The 18,102-nt window shown below is 42.9% G+C and overlaps 1 protein-coding gene across 1 annotated transcript in view; it reads right to left on the reverse strand.

Annotated features, from left to right (window-relative positions):
• Nucleotides 1-3,416, reverse strand: part of LOC121586923 (protein kinase C epsilon type-like) — a 35,633-nt gene extending 32,217 nt beyond the window's left edge. Inside the window, exons 1-2 of the mRNA XM_041904020.2 lie at nt 2,401-3,416; nt 977-1,123 (exon numbers count right to left, since the gene is read on the reverse strand). Coding sequence (XP_041759954.1) covers nt 977-1,123; nt 2,401-2,601 — 348 coding nt within the window. The 5' untranslated portion in view covers nt 2,602-3,416. The remainder of the gene's footprint in view (nt 1-976; nt 1,124-2,400) is intronic.
• Nucleotides 3,417-18,102: the final 14,686 nt, after the last annotated feature.

The following is an 18,102-nucleotide window of genomic DNA, read 5'->3' on the forward strand; positions in this document are numbered from 1 at the left end:
GAGAGGAGAGGAGAGTAGAGGGGAGGAGCGGAGAGGAGAGTAGAGGGGAGGGGAGGAGCGGAGAGGAGAGGAGAGGAGCGGAGAGGAGAGGAGAGTAGAGGAGCGGAGAGTAGAGGGGAGGAGAGGAGAGTAGAGGAGCGGAGAGCAGAGGGGAGGAGCGGAGCGGAGAGGAGAGGAGAGGAGAGGAGAGTAGAGGAGCGGAGAGCAGAGGGGAGGAGCGGAGCGGAGAGGAGAGTAGAGGAGCGGAGAGTAGAGGGGAGGAGCGGAGAGGAGAGTAGAGGAGCGGAGAGCAGAGGGGAGGAGCGGAGAGGAGAGTAGAGGAGCGGAGAGTAGAGGGGAGGAGAGTAGAGGGGAGGAGCGGAGAGGAGAGTAGAGGAGCGGAGAGGAGAGTAGAGGGGAGGAGGAGCGGAGAGGAGAGGAGAGTAGAGGAGCGGAGAGTAGAGGGGAGGAGCGGAGAGGAGAGTAGAGGAGCGGAGAGTAGAGGGGAGGAGCGGAGAGTAGAGGAGCGGAGAGTAGAGGGGAGGAGCGGAGCGGAGAGGAGAGTAGAGGGAGGAGCGGAGAGGAGCGGAGAGGAGTAGAGGTTCACTAGCTGTAGCAGTACAGAGAGAGATATGCAGAGTATTGACCAGGCTGGCTAATCGATAAGAACTGATGGATCAGCGGAGTGATCCATTGATCTGAACACTCTGACATCACACTGGTTGACAGAGCAGGACTGGAAGCCCTGGGGTGTTTGTGAGTTACATACTCATCAGCGCAGGTCCCCCTCAACCTCTACAAGTCACACACAAGGACGAACAGACACAAATGTTCCCAAATGAACCCAAGTCGCACCACATAACTATGTTAGCCCGCTGAACAAAAGCCTAGGCATTAGTTTGGGGAGCTAATGCATGTCTTAATGTCTCTGCCAAGGTTACTCATCATGCAAGCATGATTCTCTCTCTCTCTCACACACACACACACATCTTCCTACCCAGGCCTGGTAGTGTGTGCTGCTGTTCTGCAGAACGTCCTCCAGCTGTATGGTACAGTTTGCCACAAAGTCGTCATATCCGATTGGTGCATCATGGAACACTGACATCTCCAATTTCCGCCCCTCCGTCATCTGGGCTGTAAAGTCCTACAAAAAATAGAATAGAATAGCATTTGTGTCACTCTTTATACAACTGCAAACCTTCTGCCCATCAGTCCACCTCTCTAACCTTTAGGCTGGCCCTAAACTGTAGAGCATGATTAGATAGCCTCTTTAACCTTTAGGTTGGCCCTAAACTGTAGAGCATGATTAGTCCGCCTCTGTAACCTTTAGGCTGGCCCTAAACTGTAGAGCATGATTAGATAGCCTCTTTAACCTTTAGGCTGGCCCTAAACTGTAGAGCATGATTAGTCCGCCTCTGTAACCTTTAGGCTGGCCCTAAACTGTAGAGCATGATTAGATAGCCTCTTTAACCTTTAGGCTGGCCCTAAACTGTAGAGCATAATTAGTCCGCCTCTTTAACCTTTAGGCTGGCCCTAAACTGTAGAGCATGATTAGTCCGCCTCGGTAACCTTTAGGCTGGCCCTAAACTGTAGAGCATGATTAGTCTGCCTCTGTAACCTTTAGGCTGGCCCTAAACTGTAGAGCATGATTAGTCCGCCTCTTTAACCTTTAGGCTGGCCCTAAACTGTAGAGCATGATTAGTCCGCCTCGGTAACCTTTAGGCTGGCCCTAAACTGTAGAGCATGATTAGTCTGCCTCTGTAACCTTTAGGCTGGCCCTAAACTGTAGAGCATGATTAGTCCGCCTCTTTAACCTTTAGGCTGGCCCTAAACTGTAGAGCATGATTAGTCCGCCTCGGTAACCTTTAGGCTGGCCCTAAACTGTAGAGCATGATTAGTCTGCCTCTGTAACCTTTAGGCTGGCCCTAAACTGTAGAGCATGATTAGTCCGCCTCTTTAACCTTTAGGCTGGCCCTAAACTGTAGAGCATGATTAGATAGCCTCTGTAACCTTTAGGCTGGCCCTAAACTGTAGAGCATGATTAGATAGCCTCTGTAACCTTTAGGCTGGCCCTAAACTGTAGAGCATGATCAGTCCACCTATCTAACCTTTAGGCTGGCCCTAAACTGTAGAGCATGATTAGTCCACCTCTGTAACCTTTAGGCTGGCCCTAAACTGTAGAGCATGATTAGTCTGCCTCTTTAACCTTTAGGCTGGCCCTAAACTGTAGAGCATGATTAGATAGCCTCTGTAACCTTTAGGCTGGCCCTAAACTGTAGAGCATGATTAGTCCGCCTCTTTAACCTTTAGGCTGGCCCTAAACTGTAGATCATGATCAGTTCAGGTGTGTTAGTGTTGGGCTGGAGCAAAAGTGTGCCACCAATGCTGACCAGCCCTGGAGGAGTGGACATGGTGCAGTACCTGGTTCCATGCCGGTGAGTTGGTCCTGTTCTTGGTGCAGGTCTGTCCCAGGTGGGTCTGGTCCAGGTTGAGGGTGAGGTAGGGATCCAGGAGGAATGAGGATGAGTTCTTCCCCCCTGCATGGCGGAGTGCCCAGGGGGTGGGCTTCAAATCCACCGCCTCACACACACGCACCTTCAACAACCCACTGAACACTGGCATGGTGGGGTGTGTGTGCAGATGGTCTGTCTGTCTGTTAGTCTGTTAGTTCTAACTAGTCACCATATTAGATGGGTGATCCTACATCCAAGAATCCATTCAACCACTCAGACTCTGACAGTTACAACACACTGTCACAGATACACACATAGCCTACACACACACACTGTCTCACACACACGGTAATGTTAAAAGTTAACATGAGTTTAAAAGAAGAAAAAAAACTATTCGCCCCTAATAGTCTAGGACACCGTCCGGTACCGAACCTGATCGCGCCAAACCAGATCGGGAAGGACAGACGACAGACGGTGCCCTCTGTGTTTGTTTACAGTCTGTCCTGTGCAGATGGTAGATATAAGGAAGGTTATCGTTAGCGGAAATAATATGGAAGCGGTCTCGGTGGCGGGAGGAGAGGAGAGAACACCGATGAAGAATCACAGAGAACAGCTCCAGTCCTGATCATCTGATCGTAGACTGTCCCCGGTAGAACAGCTTCTGACCCGGGCGGGGGAGGTGACCTAGACACCCGCGATCCCTCCACCGTGTCCGGTGCAGTAAGCAGCTCCAGCTCAGTAGCCTAAACAGCTCCGATAAAATCAGTCGGCTATTTATCGGCGCTGGTTCTCTTTTTTTCCCGGGATGTCAGTCTGCTTGTCCGGTGGGTCCCACGGCTAACAGAGCTAACCAGTGACAGACTGTCGATCCCCTCAATCGCTCTCTCGTTTTTCTCTCTCTCTCTATCGGTCTCCCTGTGCGCGCTCACCCATTTCACTGTGAGCGCAAGCTTCAGGAAATGCGCGAAACGCATCAGCCGCGCCGCTTGCGGGATAGGAATTGTGTGTATGTGTGTGCTAGATACCACACCCAATATGGTCAATCAGACAGTCTCTGCATAACGAAATGATACGGATACACACACACTATCACACACAACTGTAGAAGAGATGGTTCAGTGAACTACACTGATGAATAGCCTAATGGTTTGGCTTTAGCTCCGCGGGCTAACAGTATTGTGGCACACTGACTGCGCAGACAACCCAGGTTCAAATCCTGTGGTTTACCAAAGGACACAAGAGGGGTGTGTTGATAAAAGCTTGACTGTGTCCCTGCTATAACATCATACATTAATTATATATATCTCCATGCTGTCAGTAATGCCTTCTGTCACTGTTATGCACACACTGTTGGATGAAACCGTGTAACTCCATTCTTGCCAATTTTCGTTTTGTACATGTAGGCCTAGGCTTCTGAAAACAGTTGGCTAACTCCCCTCAAATGTAGCCTACACTGTAAAATAGAAAATACTCAAAACACTATCATTGTGTAATGACACCATGAAAAGTAGTGCACCTAAGCTGAGATCTGCACTATAAAACATTACCTGTAATTTTTACATTAAATTACTGGCAGCACAGTAGCCAGTATGTTACTGTAAATGTACAGTGAATTACTTCAGATTTACAGGACCTTTACTGTAACACACATTTGCAGCATATTACTGGAGCAACTGACTACAGTAGCATTTACAGTGCATTACTGGAAGCACAGTGGTTAGTAAACTGTTGCATATTTACAGTGCAGGTAGCTAGTGCCAACAACGGGCAGTATTTCTGTTACATGTATTTGATATAAGTATTTCAACACTTTCAATACCTATTTTGTCATTTGTATTTCACTGGCCTGAAATACAATTCATGCAAACTATTTTGTAAGCATTTAATTAGAATACATGTATTTTGTATTTCCTAATAAAAATATATACTTGCTAGAAGCCCGCTTAACTACAACATTCTCTGTAATGGTAATGTAATAATTTTACTTACTATGACTGTGGTATATTCTTGTTTAACTTAGTTTAATACACTGACTGTATAAGAGTGTCTGCTAAATGACCAAAATGTAAATGTAAATGTAAAAATGAACACTTGCGAAGCACACTGCTGGGTAAGATTCTAATGACCTTTGCCCCCAAACAACGCCAGATTTGATCAAAATACAAATAGTTTGAAAGCAGAGTTTATTAGAATAATACCCAGCAGTGTGCTTTGCAAATGCTCTTTTTAACATTTACATTTTGGTCATTTAGCAGACTCCCTTTACAGAGCGACATCCAGTCAGTGCATTCATCTAAGGTTGATTTTAAAAAAACATATCACAGTCATATCAAGTAAAAAGTATCTTTGACCGTTACTGTAGTTAAGGATACATTGGTCTTCAAAATATACTGTATTTGTAACAAAATGCCTTTTGGATGTATCTTTGCCCATCTCTGGCTAGTGCAAAGTATACTGAACAAAAATATAAACACAACATGCTACAATTTCAAAGATTTTACTGAGTTACTATTCATATAAGGAATTCAGTCAAGGGGGTGTGGTATATACTTAAGCAATAAGGCCTGCGTTGCATCGTGACTAAGAACAGCCCTTAGCCTTGGTATATTGGCAATATACCACAACCCCTCGGGCCTTATTGCTTAAGTATACCTTACTCAAAAAACGGCATTTGTATTACTCATATGAAGGTAGTACTGCTCACTTCAGCTTTTTAATTATTTTTAACCTACTGTTTTTTAGGTAATCGGTTTCCTCAACATTTTTGAGTAGCCAGAACTTATCCAGTTTTACAGTATACCATGCCACCCACTAAAAAATGTTGGCGCTCCAAAATTACAGTATGGTACTGTATTCTGTGGGGGTGGTACTGAATTATAGTAAATTACTGGCAGCACAGTAGCCAGTAAATTACTGTAGATTTACATTAAAAGGTTTTTAGATTCCAAAAATACAGTATGGTAATGTATTTTGTGGGGTGGTACTGAATTTCAATAAATTACTGGCAGCACAGTAGCCAGTAAATTACTGTAGATTTACAGGACACGTAAAAAAAAGAAAAAGAAAAAGGAAATAAATGTTATGGTATGGTACTGTATTCTGTGTGGTACAGCATTCTCACTAATGGGTGCAACAAATTGCTGTAATTTTACAATAGTGTAGCGGAATGCCATAGAGCCCCCGTAATGTATTGCTCTTTACAGTATTGTACTGTAATATAGAATTACAGTAGCTAACTGTAAAAAAAAAAAATATGTTTCAGTGAACTTATGTTGCTCAAAATGTAAGTATATTTTATGAGGTCAACCAAATACAGAGAAAATAGTATGTTTACATCAAACTATTATATATAATTCGATATTAAACTGATTATGGCAGTAGGCAGATTATGCATTAGTCATGTAAACACCTTACTCTGCTTATCTTAATCAAACTAAGGTCAAAATCTAAGTAAGCATACGCCGATTTTTCAAAGCAATCTTTCTAAGCAATCTTTTAATTGGCATTCCAGCTGTGTATTTGATCTGCACATGTGCTAGCACCAGCTGAGCGAGCCTCCCTTTTTAGTGCAAGTGAAGTGTGTTCGGAACAACTGAAAGTATGCATCTTAGAAGTCGTTTTCACATGCAAACTTTATATGTCCGAACTCAGAATAAAATATTCTTCCCAAAAATAACATGTTTGCTGTGGTATAACTTTTATTTTTATTGTCGATTTTCTGCATTTTCAGAGTGCAATCAGGTAGCTTGATTTCAGATGTGTCCATGTAAACAGGATTATTAGGGAAATCGTTCTTCTTGCAACGCATGTTAACGGTTGATCTAACTATTATATTAATCTGACTATCCATAGTAATCACATTATTGTGTACATGTAACCGCACTCTTTGAACTCATTGGTTTTAATCTTATCTTGCCACGTGGCTTTGTTTTTAGAGGATTATGGGTCATTCAAATGTTTTACACTTTATGATTATTTTACACAATGTTGTATGCATGTTTGAAGAAAAAAAAGTATACTTCTATGTTAGTATTAAGCAGCTTGTTGTGCCATGAGTTGTAATGGATCATGACGAACGGATATCAAAACCGTCATGCTTGTTGTATAACCTCTAGTTACTGCTGGTGGGTTTCTTGCCTAAATGGGTTAAACTGGCAAATGATCAGATACAATTTTAGACATAGAAATACTGCAAAATAAGTTATCTAATTCTACACTAGGATTTGAAACACCTTCTAGTGTTTAAAATCTTTAGATAGAGGAAACGACACCAAAAGAGAAAGTATCTAATTCTGCACTAAACACAACTCGAAACACCAAAATAGTGTTTTAAACCTTTCCATTAGGGCTCCCAGTCCCTGGCAAGGTGTTGCACAACTCTTGATTAAGAGGCATTACAACACACCATGTTTCGGAAACATCTCAGGATGATGTGTTTCAATACTCCAGCCAAATTAAGGTTTTGTCTCCTTCGCGTTTGGTGGCAGCTCAGTTGTCACTAGTTTTGGTGTTACAAAGACATAGCCACGGAAAGTAGTTTGAGGGTGGGTGTGCTTCCCACGGCTATGTACAAAGCACTTAATTTTTACATCGTACTCTGAACATTTCATGACTCTAGGACTAAGAAAATGTATTCAAAATACTCTTATGGGAAGAAACACATGGTTTCACATGTGGAATCATGTGAAACCATGTGTTTTTGGAACACTTCACATGTGAAATTTCACATGTGAAATCATGTGAAACCATGTGTTTTTGGAACACTTCACATGTGAAATTTCACATGTGAAATCATGTCAAACCATGTGTTTTTGGAATACTTCACATGTGATGCTATTTCACATGAAGTTTCACGTGGATTTTCACGTGATCGCATAACCTTTCACATGTTGATTCAAATTTTCACATGAGATTTCACAGGTGATGCCCTGCAAACAAAATTTAGTTTTATGATACACATACAGTGCTTTTACCATACAGTGTTTTCAACTTACATGACTACATTGTGTTTATTTATACAGTAATTATTACTCAACATGTCCTTGCCTGGGATTCGAACTCACAACTTCTTGGTTCACTGCAAACTTCCTGATATGCCACCATGTCTGTGTCAATAACTGACTACACCTGTACTCCTACACTTTGGACTTAAAAGTAAATCTCAGCTTTGTAAAAAATACACTCAAGAAAAACAATTATATTTATCATAGTGATTCAGGAGTAACATTAAAACAGAATAATATGCCACACCAACATTAGACAATACAGAAAACCTTCAAATCAAAAAAGTTAATTAAATCAATGACAGTGCGAAAGAGTATAGGTAATGAATGTGTATGACAATGCTAGAGATTTTGTGGTCCAGCACAAAGGTCAGTGTACCTCAAATCCAGAGGTTTTGAGTTCAAATCCCAGGGATGGGCCATACTTCAGCTGAATAGCGATAACAAGTGATCACATGTTTTTGAAACTTCACATCTTTTCGCGTGAAGTGTTCCAAAAACACATATTTTCACATGTGAAATGTCACATGAAGTGTTCCAAAAACACGTTTTCACGTCTTGTAAAATCATGTGATTTTCCACGTGAAATCATGTGGTTCAACATGTGATAACATGAAACTACATTGTTAGCCATTGCTGTTAATTTTGCTGTAAATTCTTGTCATTTTTTCAGTACATTTCTACAGTAATAGTGTTTTGCTATATATTTACTGTGAATCGCAATACACTTGGCTACTTTTTGGCCCCTCCTGCAAATTAACTTGGCACGCCTCACTTGTAATTGCATTTAAACTTGTACTTGTTTAGATGTGCTTATGGCACAAACTGTATTTTTTTTATCCTGTAATTTTATTGTAAGTTACCGGCTACTGAGTTGCGGTGAAAATAGTGTTAATAACTTTAATGTATTTCTACACCTGAACTGTATTTTGTATATAATGTACAACAACGAACTGTATTCAGGAAGTAAACAGAAATTCTAATTCCACTTATTTTCAATACCGGAACATTTTGAATTGTGTTTACTTTCTGAATTGACTGGAACTTAAATTAAATTTAGCACACTTGGGACTCAACCACACCTAGGATTTGAACTCACAACCTCTTGGATGCCAGCAACCTCAATTTCCTGCTTCACCATGACAGAGATCGGCCACAGATGTTTTGGCAAGAAAACATTTCTGTACTTTGCTAAAAGTTGCCCTGAATCAAGTCAATAATCGTACAATTGTCTGACAACACCAACGAGAAAGTAGCTGTGCTCAGGGACACTTGACATTAAGGTCTAGATTCAATCAGATCAAGCGCTTGCCAACACTCACATAGCTGATACAATCTAGCCTTAAGTGTGCATAAATGCTCTCGGTATTTGAACTTGCAACCTTTTGGTCTAGAGCGTTACCAAGAACATGCAGTACATGCACACTCTTGGCATTCTCTCAACCAGCTTAATGAGGTAGTCACATGGAATGCATTTCAATTAACAGGTGTGCCTTCTTAAAAGTTAATTTATGGAATTTCTTTCCTTCTTAATGCGTTTGAGCCAATAAGGGGGGGGGGCAGTGGCGGCTCCTGAAAAAATTCTCAGGAGGGGCAATTTTTCTGATGATTTAGGTGACCTACACACATTTTAAAAAAGATATGTCCAGCAACAACATGAAGACAGGGGCAGCATATAAGTCAATACCAGAAGCATTTATTGACTGATCTGGGGAGATGGATTCCAGTTTCTGTGACAGATTATAAATAATCTCTGATGCCTTTGTTATATTAGCTTTTGGTTGAATGTACTGTCGTAGTAAATATATAATGTTATAGCTTGGTCTGACTAAAATCTTGTGCATGACCCATTTTGTGTTGGGCCTTTGTATTCAATACAATGAACAAGAGTCCTATCTTGTCAGCCTTGTCAGCGGGTGGCTAAGGATAACACCCACGCCATAGGTCTCTCAGTTCTTCCAACTCACGAGTTCTTGCCCTGAGGACACACACACACACACCCACACACACACACACACACACACACATCATCACTGATAAACACACACACACACACACACACATCATCACTGATAACAAACACACACACACACACACACACACACACACACACTGATAACAAACACACACACACACACACAAATCCTCTTCTCTTAGGCTGAACATCTGAAGACAGAGAACCCGACTCAGAGCCAATGCAACAGTGACACTAGCCTGGAGGTGACCTCGCCCAACTCATCAGGACCAATCAGAAGATCAGAACTACTAGATTCAACCTACTTCATTTTATTGTATAAAATGTCAGCACACAATGTTTAGGGGCTCTTCTGATAAACTCCCTACGTGTTTGACGAACGGGTCCGTGCACGCGATTCCAGATATCTTTACCTCTGAATAAACTGCCTTATATTATACAATTATCCACCTTGTCCAAAAGTCTCTACTTGGTCTCCGTTCTCCAGTAAACTTGTTTTATCAACAATAGTAAGGTTCAATGACACAGAAAGCAGTTCAATGTCGGGGTACAGAGTCGCTCTCTTACCAGGATCGCGGTCCGCTCTGACCAGGGTGAAGCCGGCCGGCTCCACCTCTCTGTCCGGGACTCTGTCATCCAGCCAAGTCTCCCAGCTGTATTGGGATTCCGCTGCCAGCAGCGTTTTCATTATTTAGTCCGTTCGTAGCGGGTATGTACACGATCAACAAGATCAGTCCAAAACCGAAGATCAGTCCAAAGCAGAATGTTTTCAGAATGTTTGTAAACTAAGTCTACAAATTAAAAACATAAAATAACGCCACACTGCAGGTCGCAACATAGACGCTGCTAGCCGCCATTGTCTTAGTTACGTTCAACGTTACGTCACGTATGACGAAAGCGCGTAAGTGCATGCCCACAGACACCCATAGAGAATGTATTGAAAGCTTTGAAATGTGAAAAAAATAGATTTTACATGACAGGCTATGAGAGACTTCTGGGCGATTTTCAACCTGACTGAAATCGCCCAAAAAACGGGCGGGGCCATTTGAAGCACGACTTTAGCCTGATTTGACATTTAGTGGCTGGCAGATCAGACGTGAACACTGATAACTGCTGTTGCCGTGATATAATTGATTAGAAAAAAAATCCCTTCCTTTTCCCGTTTGGCAGTGCGTCGCCCATATCGCCCTATTGAACAAGCCGTCCCTGGGGGGGGGGTATACAGAAGATAGCCCTATTTGGTAAAAGACCAAGTCCATATTATGGCAAGAAGAGCTCAAATAAGCAAAGAGAAACGACAGTCTATCATTACTTTAAGACATGAAGGACACTCAATGCGGAACATTTCAAGAACTTTGAAAGTTTCTTCAAGTGCAGTCACAAAAACCATCAAGCGCTATGATGAAACTGGCTCTCATAAGGACCGCCACAGGAATGGAAGACCCAGAGTTACCTCTGCTGCAGAGGATAAGTTCATTAGAGTTACCAGCCTCAGAAATTGCAGCCCAAATAAATGCTTTGCCGAGTTCAAGTCACAGACACATCTCAACATCAACTGTTCAGAGGGGACTGTGTGAATCAGGCCTTCATGGTCAAATTGCTGCAAAGAAACCACTACTAAATTGAAATAGTTTGGGATGAGTCGGACAGCAGAGTGAAGGAAAAGCAGCCAACAAGTGCTCAGCATATGTGGGAACTCCTTCAAGACTGTTGGAAAAGCCTTCCAGGTGAAGCTGGTTTGGAGAATGCCAAGAATGTGCAAAGCTGTCATTGAGGCAAAGGGTGGCTATTTGAAGAATCTCAAATGTAAAATATATTTTGATCTGTTGTCACGGTTTCGGCCGAGGCGGCCCCTCCTCCTTGTTCGGGCAGGTTTCGGCGGTCGTCGTCTCCGGAGTACTAGCTGCCACCGTTCTATGTTTCATGTTTGATTGGTTTTGTCTGTTTGTCACACCTGTTTTGTGTTATGTCTCATTAAGCACCCTATTTAGTTCCTTGTGTGAGTTTAGGTGTTGTGTGTAATTGTTTTACTGTCGTGTGGTAGTTTTGGTCGTTATGTTTGTTCTCTCCTTGTGTCGTATGCTGTATTTTGGAGAGTCCTGCCTTTTGGCACACTTACTTTGTGTATAGTTTAGTGTGCGTCATTTTCGCCTGTGGCCTGTGGCCGTTGTTTGGCGTGTTTCTACGGACTACACTAAAGACTATTTGGATTTATTCTCTGTGTCCTGCGTGTGATTCCACATCCCACTTCACTCCACCCTTGACATCTGTTTAACACTTTTTTGGTTACTACATGATTCTATATGTGTTATTTCATAGTTTTGATGTCTTCACTATTATTCTACAATGTAGAAAATAGTAAAAATAAAGAATAACCCTTGAATGAGTAGGTGTGTCCAAACTTTTGACTGGTCCTGTATATCCACACACTTTCAAATATACTGTAAGAGTACGGTTACGGTAAAGTGTTTTTCCCTGGTGTACAAAATGGTCAAAGGTACACATAAGGTACCTTCAGAAGTACACAAAGGAACTCACATGGTACTGGTCGGTACCTTTTAGGGTACATGTGCGGATAATCTAGTATACAGTGGCTTGCGAAACTATTCACCCCCCTTGGCATTTGTCTTATTTTGTTGCCTTACAACCTGGAATTAAAATGGATTTTTGGGGGTTTGTATCATTTGATTGAGGTCTGGGCTTTGACTAGGCCATTCCAAGACATTTAAATGTTTCCCCTTAAACCACTCAAGTGTTGCTTTAGCAGTATGCTTAGGGTCATTGTCCTGCTGGAAGGTGAACCTCCGTCCCAGTCTCAAATCTCTGGAAGACTGAAACAGGTTTCCCTCAAGAATTTCCCTGTAATAAGTGCCATCCATCATTCTTTCAATTCTGACCAGTTTCCCAGTCCCTGCCAATGAAAAACATCCCACAGCATGATGCTGCCACCACCATGCTTCACTGTGGGGATGGTGTTCTCGGGGTGATGAGAGGTGTTGGGTTTGTGCCAGACATAGCGTTTTCCTTGATGGCCAAAAAGCTCAATTTTTGTCTCATTTGACCAGAGTACCTTCTTCCATATGTTTGGGGAGTCTCCCACATGCCTTTTCGCGAACACCAAACTTGTTTGCTTATTTTATTCTTTAAGCAATGGCTTTTTTCTGGCCACTCTTCCGTAAAGCCCAGCTCTGTGGAGTGTACGGCTTAAAGTGGTCCTATGGACAGATCCTCAAATATCCACTGTGGAGCTTTGCAGCTCCTTCAGGGTTATCTTTGGTCTCTTTGTTGCCTCTCTGATTAATGCCCTCCTTGCCTGGTCCGTGAGTTCTGGTGGGCGGCCCTCTCTTGGCAGGTTTGTTGTGGTGCCATATTCTTTCCATTTTTTAATAATAGATTTAATGGTGCTCCGTGGGATGTTCAAAGTTTCTGATCTGTACTTCTCCACAACTTTGTCCCTGACCTGTTTGGAGAGTTCCTTGATCTTTATGGTGCCGCTTGCTTGGTGGTGCCCCTTGCTTAGTGGTGTTGCAGACTCTGGGGCCTTTCAGAACAGGTGTATATATACTGAGATCATGTGACAGATCATGTGACACTTAGATTTCACACAGGTGGACTTTATTTAACTAATTATGTGACTTCTGAAGGTAATTGATTGCACCAGATCTTATTTAGGGGCTTAATAGCAAAGGGGTGAATACATATGCACGTACCACTTTTCCGTTATTAATTTTTTAGAATTTTTTGAAACAAGTAATTTTTTTCATTTCACTTCACCAATTTGGACTATTTTGTGTATGTCCATTACATGAAATCCTAATAAAAATCCATTTAAATTACAGGTTGTAATGCAACCAAATAGGAAAAATGCCAAGGGGGATGAATACTTTTGCAAGGCACTGTAATAGTAAATTTTTCTACACAATATGTTCAATATCATGCTGTGTTCGTAACCATTTGGGAGGTGGGAATTTACCAGTTGTGAAGTCATAACTACCAATTAGATGCATTCATGTGCTTTGAACTCGTTGAGAAACACCAATTGGCTAATAGCCAACAAGCTGCCTCAACCATAAACTAAAAGTACAGCTATCATGAGTCCAAAAACCATATTAATAGATTGCTTTTTATAAATAACGTTTTGTTGTTACATTTAACTGCCGAAAATGCTGTTATCAAGGTCATTTCCTTAGTAGGTGATGTCAGATGTCAGCATGTGGGAGAAGTAGGAGCTCAGGGAGATATACGCATTTCCCACCAGTAATTACCAGTTGGGGGGCCGTTCAAATGGATTTTTCCCAGTTCTATGTCGTAAATTCCCACTTCCCACTTGGTTACGAATCGTTACTGCACTTTGAAATGTAGGTGCGGGCAATGTGCTCATTAGCATATTTGGGGGCATGGGAAAATAAACGTCACTGGAAATGTTGTACCAGTTTAAGTGTTTTTATTGTTATGTTGATTAAGGTTGAGCACCTCTTTTGACACTGTCAGTTCTGCATTCTGTGTACGAACTTGTGTTAATCAAGAGCTGCAATGTTAAGAGATTATTGTGCTTCTTCCAAAAGCTTAATGCCAGTTGGTTTACAGGATGGTACTGTTTAATTCTCAGTAACTTAATATCAACTAGTTGCAAGTGGGTTATTGTAAAATTCACAGTAATTTACTGTAGGTAACCTGTCACTGACCTGACAGTCTGGTAAGTAAGAAGTATTACAATAACATGGTGACTGCTATGAATGAAATATCATATGGCTCTTTGGTATAACATGCACTTATATCAGCCTTTAACAAGGCTGCAGAACTGATGGTATGCAAGCTTACTACTTACTAACAGAATACAACAGACCACATTAACTGGGATGACATTCCCTCTCACGGGAGACCAAAAAGAGCTAGCTGAAAAGCCACTCCTTAAATAAGCCACTCCTGCACCCCTGCCTGATGAAGACCTAAGGGTCGAAACGTTGTTATAAATAAATATCACCTAGCATGAGCAGCAGTGTGCAGCGTTTTCCTTTCTGTTACTCATGCAATCTTCTAATAGGCTGCCGCTGATACAGTATGCTGCCAATCAGCAAGTGACGTGCATGTTGTCAACAGAAAGTAGTATCCAGTGAAAAAAAGTACAAATTCACAGCAACTTCTGGCAACAAGTTGCCATTAAGTTAATGGAAAATGCACACACATTTTTTTCGTAAGGATAGCTTCTGATGTTTCATAATTGTATGTTCGTTAATAGGAAAATATGGCAGTTTTTTCCATTTCCTGAAAAGTTTCTGTTCTAGAGATAAGAGGTTTTCGTCTGACAGCGATCTACAAGATGGCGCTGACAGACATGGTTGCCCTATTCCTAGCTCCTAGCCAACTTTGCAGTATTTTCTTTTTGTAGTGTTATTTCTTACATTATTTTCTCAGAACGTTTCTTGCATTATTATCTACAGCCGAAAATAACTTTGGGATATTAGCTCGGCAGTCACTCACCAGCATTTAGACCAGAAATCTTACTTTCTTGAATTGGATCCTTTGTTCGTAAACCCAAGACGCCGCAAACGGAGAAGAGGAATACGGAGTGGGATTTTAGTCTGACTCAGGAGGCATGCACACCATCTACTACTTCCGAGTATATTACTCGCTAATATTCAGTCCCTGGACTATAAAATAGACGAGCTCAGGGCGAGGATCTCCTTCCAGAGAGACATCAGGGACTGATTCCTGCTTATAAGCAAAAACTAAAGCAGGAAGCACCAGTGACTCGGTTAATAAAAAAGTGGTCAGATGACGCAGATGCTAAGCTACAGGACTGTTTTGCTAGCACAGACTGGAACATGTTCCGGGATTCTTCAGATAGCATTGAGGAGTACACCACATCAGTCACTGGCTTCATCAATAAGTGCATCGATGATGTCGTCCCCACAGTGACCGTACGTACATACCCCAACCAGAAGCCATGGATTACAGGCAACATCCGCACTGAGCTAAAGGGTAGAGCTGCCGCTTTCAAGGAGCGGGACTCTAACCCGGACGCTTATAAGAAATCCCGCTATGCCCTCCGACGAACCATCAAACAGGCAAAGAGTCAATACAGGACTAAGATTGAATCATACTACACCGGCTCTGACGCTCGTCGGATGTGGCAGGGCTTGAAAACTATTAAAGACTACAAAGGGAAGCACAGCCGCGAGCTGCCCAGTGACACAAGACTTCCAGACGAGCTAAAGCACTTCTATGCTCACTTCGAGGCAAGCAACACTGAAGCATGCATGAGAGCACCAGCTGTTCCGGATGACTATGTGATCACGCTCTCCGTAGCCGATGTGAGTAAGACTTTTAAGCAGGTCAACATTCACAAAGACGGATTACCAGGACGTGTACTCCGAGCATGTGCTGACCAACTGGCAAGTGTCTTCACTGACATTTTCAACATGTCCCTGACTGAGTCTGTAATACCAACATGTTTCAAACAGACCACCATAGTCCCCGTGCCCAAGGACTCTAAGATAACCTGCCTAAATGACTACCGACCCGTAGCACTGACGTCTGTAGCCATGAAGTGCTTTGAAAGGCTGGTCATGGCTCACATCAACACCATTATCCCAGAAACCCTAGACCCACCATAATTTGCATACCGCCCCAACAGATCCACAGATGATGCAATCTCTATTGCACTCCACACTGCCCTTTCCCACCTGGACAAGAGGAACAACTACGTGAGAATGCTATTCATTGACTACAGCTCAGCATTCAACACCATAGTGCCCTCAAAGCTCATCACTAAGCTAAGGATCCTGGGACTAAACACCTCCCTCTGCAACTGGATCCTGGACTTCCTGACGGGCCGCCCCCAGGTGGTAAGGGTAGGTAACAACACATCTGCCACACTGATCCTCAACACGGGGGCCCCTCAGGGGTGCGTGCTCAGTCCCCTCCTGTACTCCCTGTTCACCCATGACTGCATGGCCAGGCACGACTCCAACACCATCATTAAGTTTGCCGACGACACAACAGTGGTAGGCCTGATCACCGACAACGATGAGACAGCCTATAGGGAGGAGGTCACAGACCTGGCCATGTGGTGCCAGGATAACAACCTCTCCCTCAACGTGACTTCAAGTTCCTTGGTGTCCACATCACCAACAAACTATCATGGTCCAAACACACCAAGACAGTCGTGAAGAGGGCACGACAAAGCCTATTCCCCCTCAGGAGACTGAAAAGATTTGGCATGGGTCCTCAGATCCTCAAAAAATTCTACAGCTGCACCATCGAGAGCATCCTGACTGGTTGCATCACCGCCTGATATGGCAACTGCTTGGCCTCCGACCGTAAGGCACTACAGAGGTTAGTGCGTACGGCCCAGTACATCACTGGGGCCAAGCTTCCTGCCATCCAGGACCTCTATACCAGGCGGTGTCAGAGGAAGGCCCTCAAAATTGTCAAAGACTCCAGCCACCATAGTCATAGACTGTTCTCTCTGCTACCGCACGGCAAGCGGTACTGGAGTGCCAAGTCTAGGTCCAAATGACTTCTCAACAGCTTCTACCCCCAAGCCATAAGACTCCTAAACAGCTAATCATGGCTACCCGGGCTATTTGCACTGCCCCCCCATCATTTTACGCTGCTGCTACTCTGTTAATTATTTATGCATAGTCACTTTAACTCTACCCACATATACATATTACTTCAACTACCTCAACTAGCCGGTGCCCCCGCACATTGACTCTGCACCGGTACCCCCCTGTATATATAGCCTCCCTACTGTTATTTTATTTTACTTCTGCTCTTTTCTCTCAACACTTTTTTGTTTTATTCTACTTTTTTTATTAAAAAGAAATGCACTGTTGGTTAAGGGCTGTAAGTGAGCATTTCACTGTAATGTCTGCACCTGTTGTATTCGGCGCATGTGGCCAATAAAATTAGATTTGATTTGATTTGACTGTAACATACTCTGTTTCACAGAATCATGGCTCTCTCCGCATATACTGTCCCCGTCCATACAGCTAGAGGTGTTCTCCGTATATTGTGAGGACAGGAAGAAAGAACTCTCCGGGAAAAGAAAGGCAGAGTATGTTTCATGATTAACTACTCATGGTATGATTGTGTTAACGTACAGGAACTCAAATCCTTTTGTTCTCCCGATCTGGAATAACTCACTATCAAATGCCGACCGAATTACCTCCCGAGAGAATTCTCTTCGGTCATCGACACGGCTGTGTATATTCCCCCTCAAGCCGACACCACGACGGCTCTCAAGGAACTACACTGGAAACCGCATATCCTGAGGCCGCATTTATTGTAGCTGGGGACTTAAAATAAAGCAAAATTTATGAAAACGCTACTGACGTTTTATCAACATTTCGCCTGCGCTACTCACTCATCAAGAATTCTTGACCATTTCTACTCCCACTTCCAGGATGGCTACAAGGCCCTCCCCCGCCCTCCCCCCGGCAAGTCAGATCGCGCCTCCATTCTGCTCCTCCCTTCCTATAGGCAGAAATAAAAACAGGATGTACCCGTGGTAAGGAATGTTCAACAACTTTGGTCTGACCAATCAGAATCTATGCTTCAAGATTGTTTTGATCACATGGACTGTTTCACGGATATGTTCTGGGTTGCCTCTGAGAATTACATTGACGTACGTATACACTGACTTGGTGACTGAGTTCATCTGGAAGTGCATAGAGGATGTTGATCT

This window comes from Coregonus clupeaformis, chromosome 1, assembly GCF_020615455.1.
Source record: "Coregonus clupeaformis isolate EN_2021a chromosome 1, ASM2061545v1, whole genome shotgun sequence".
NCBI classification, from domain to species: Eukaryota; Metazoa; Chordata; class Actinopteri; order Salmoniformes; family Salmonidae; genus Coregonus; species Coregonus clupeaformis.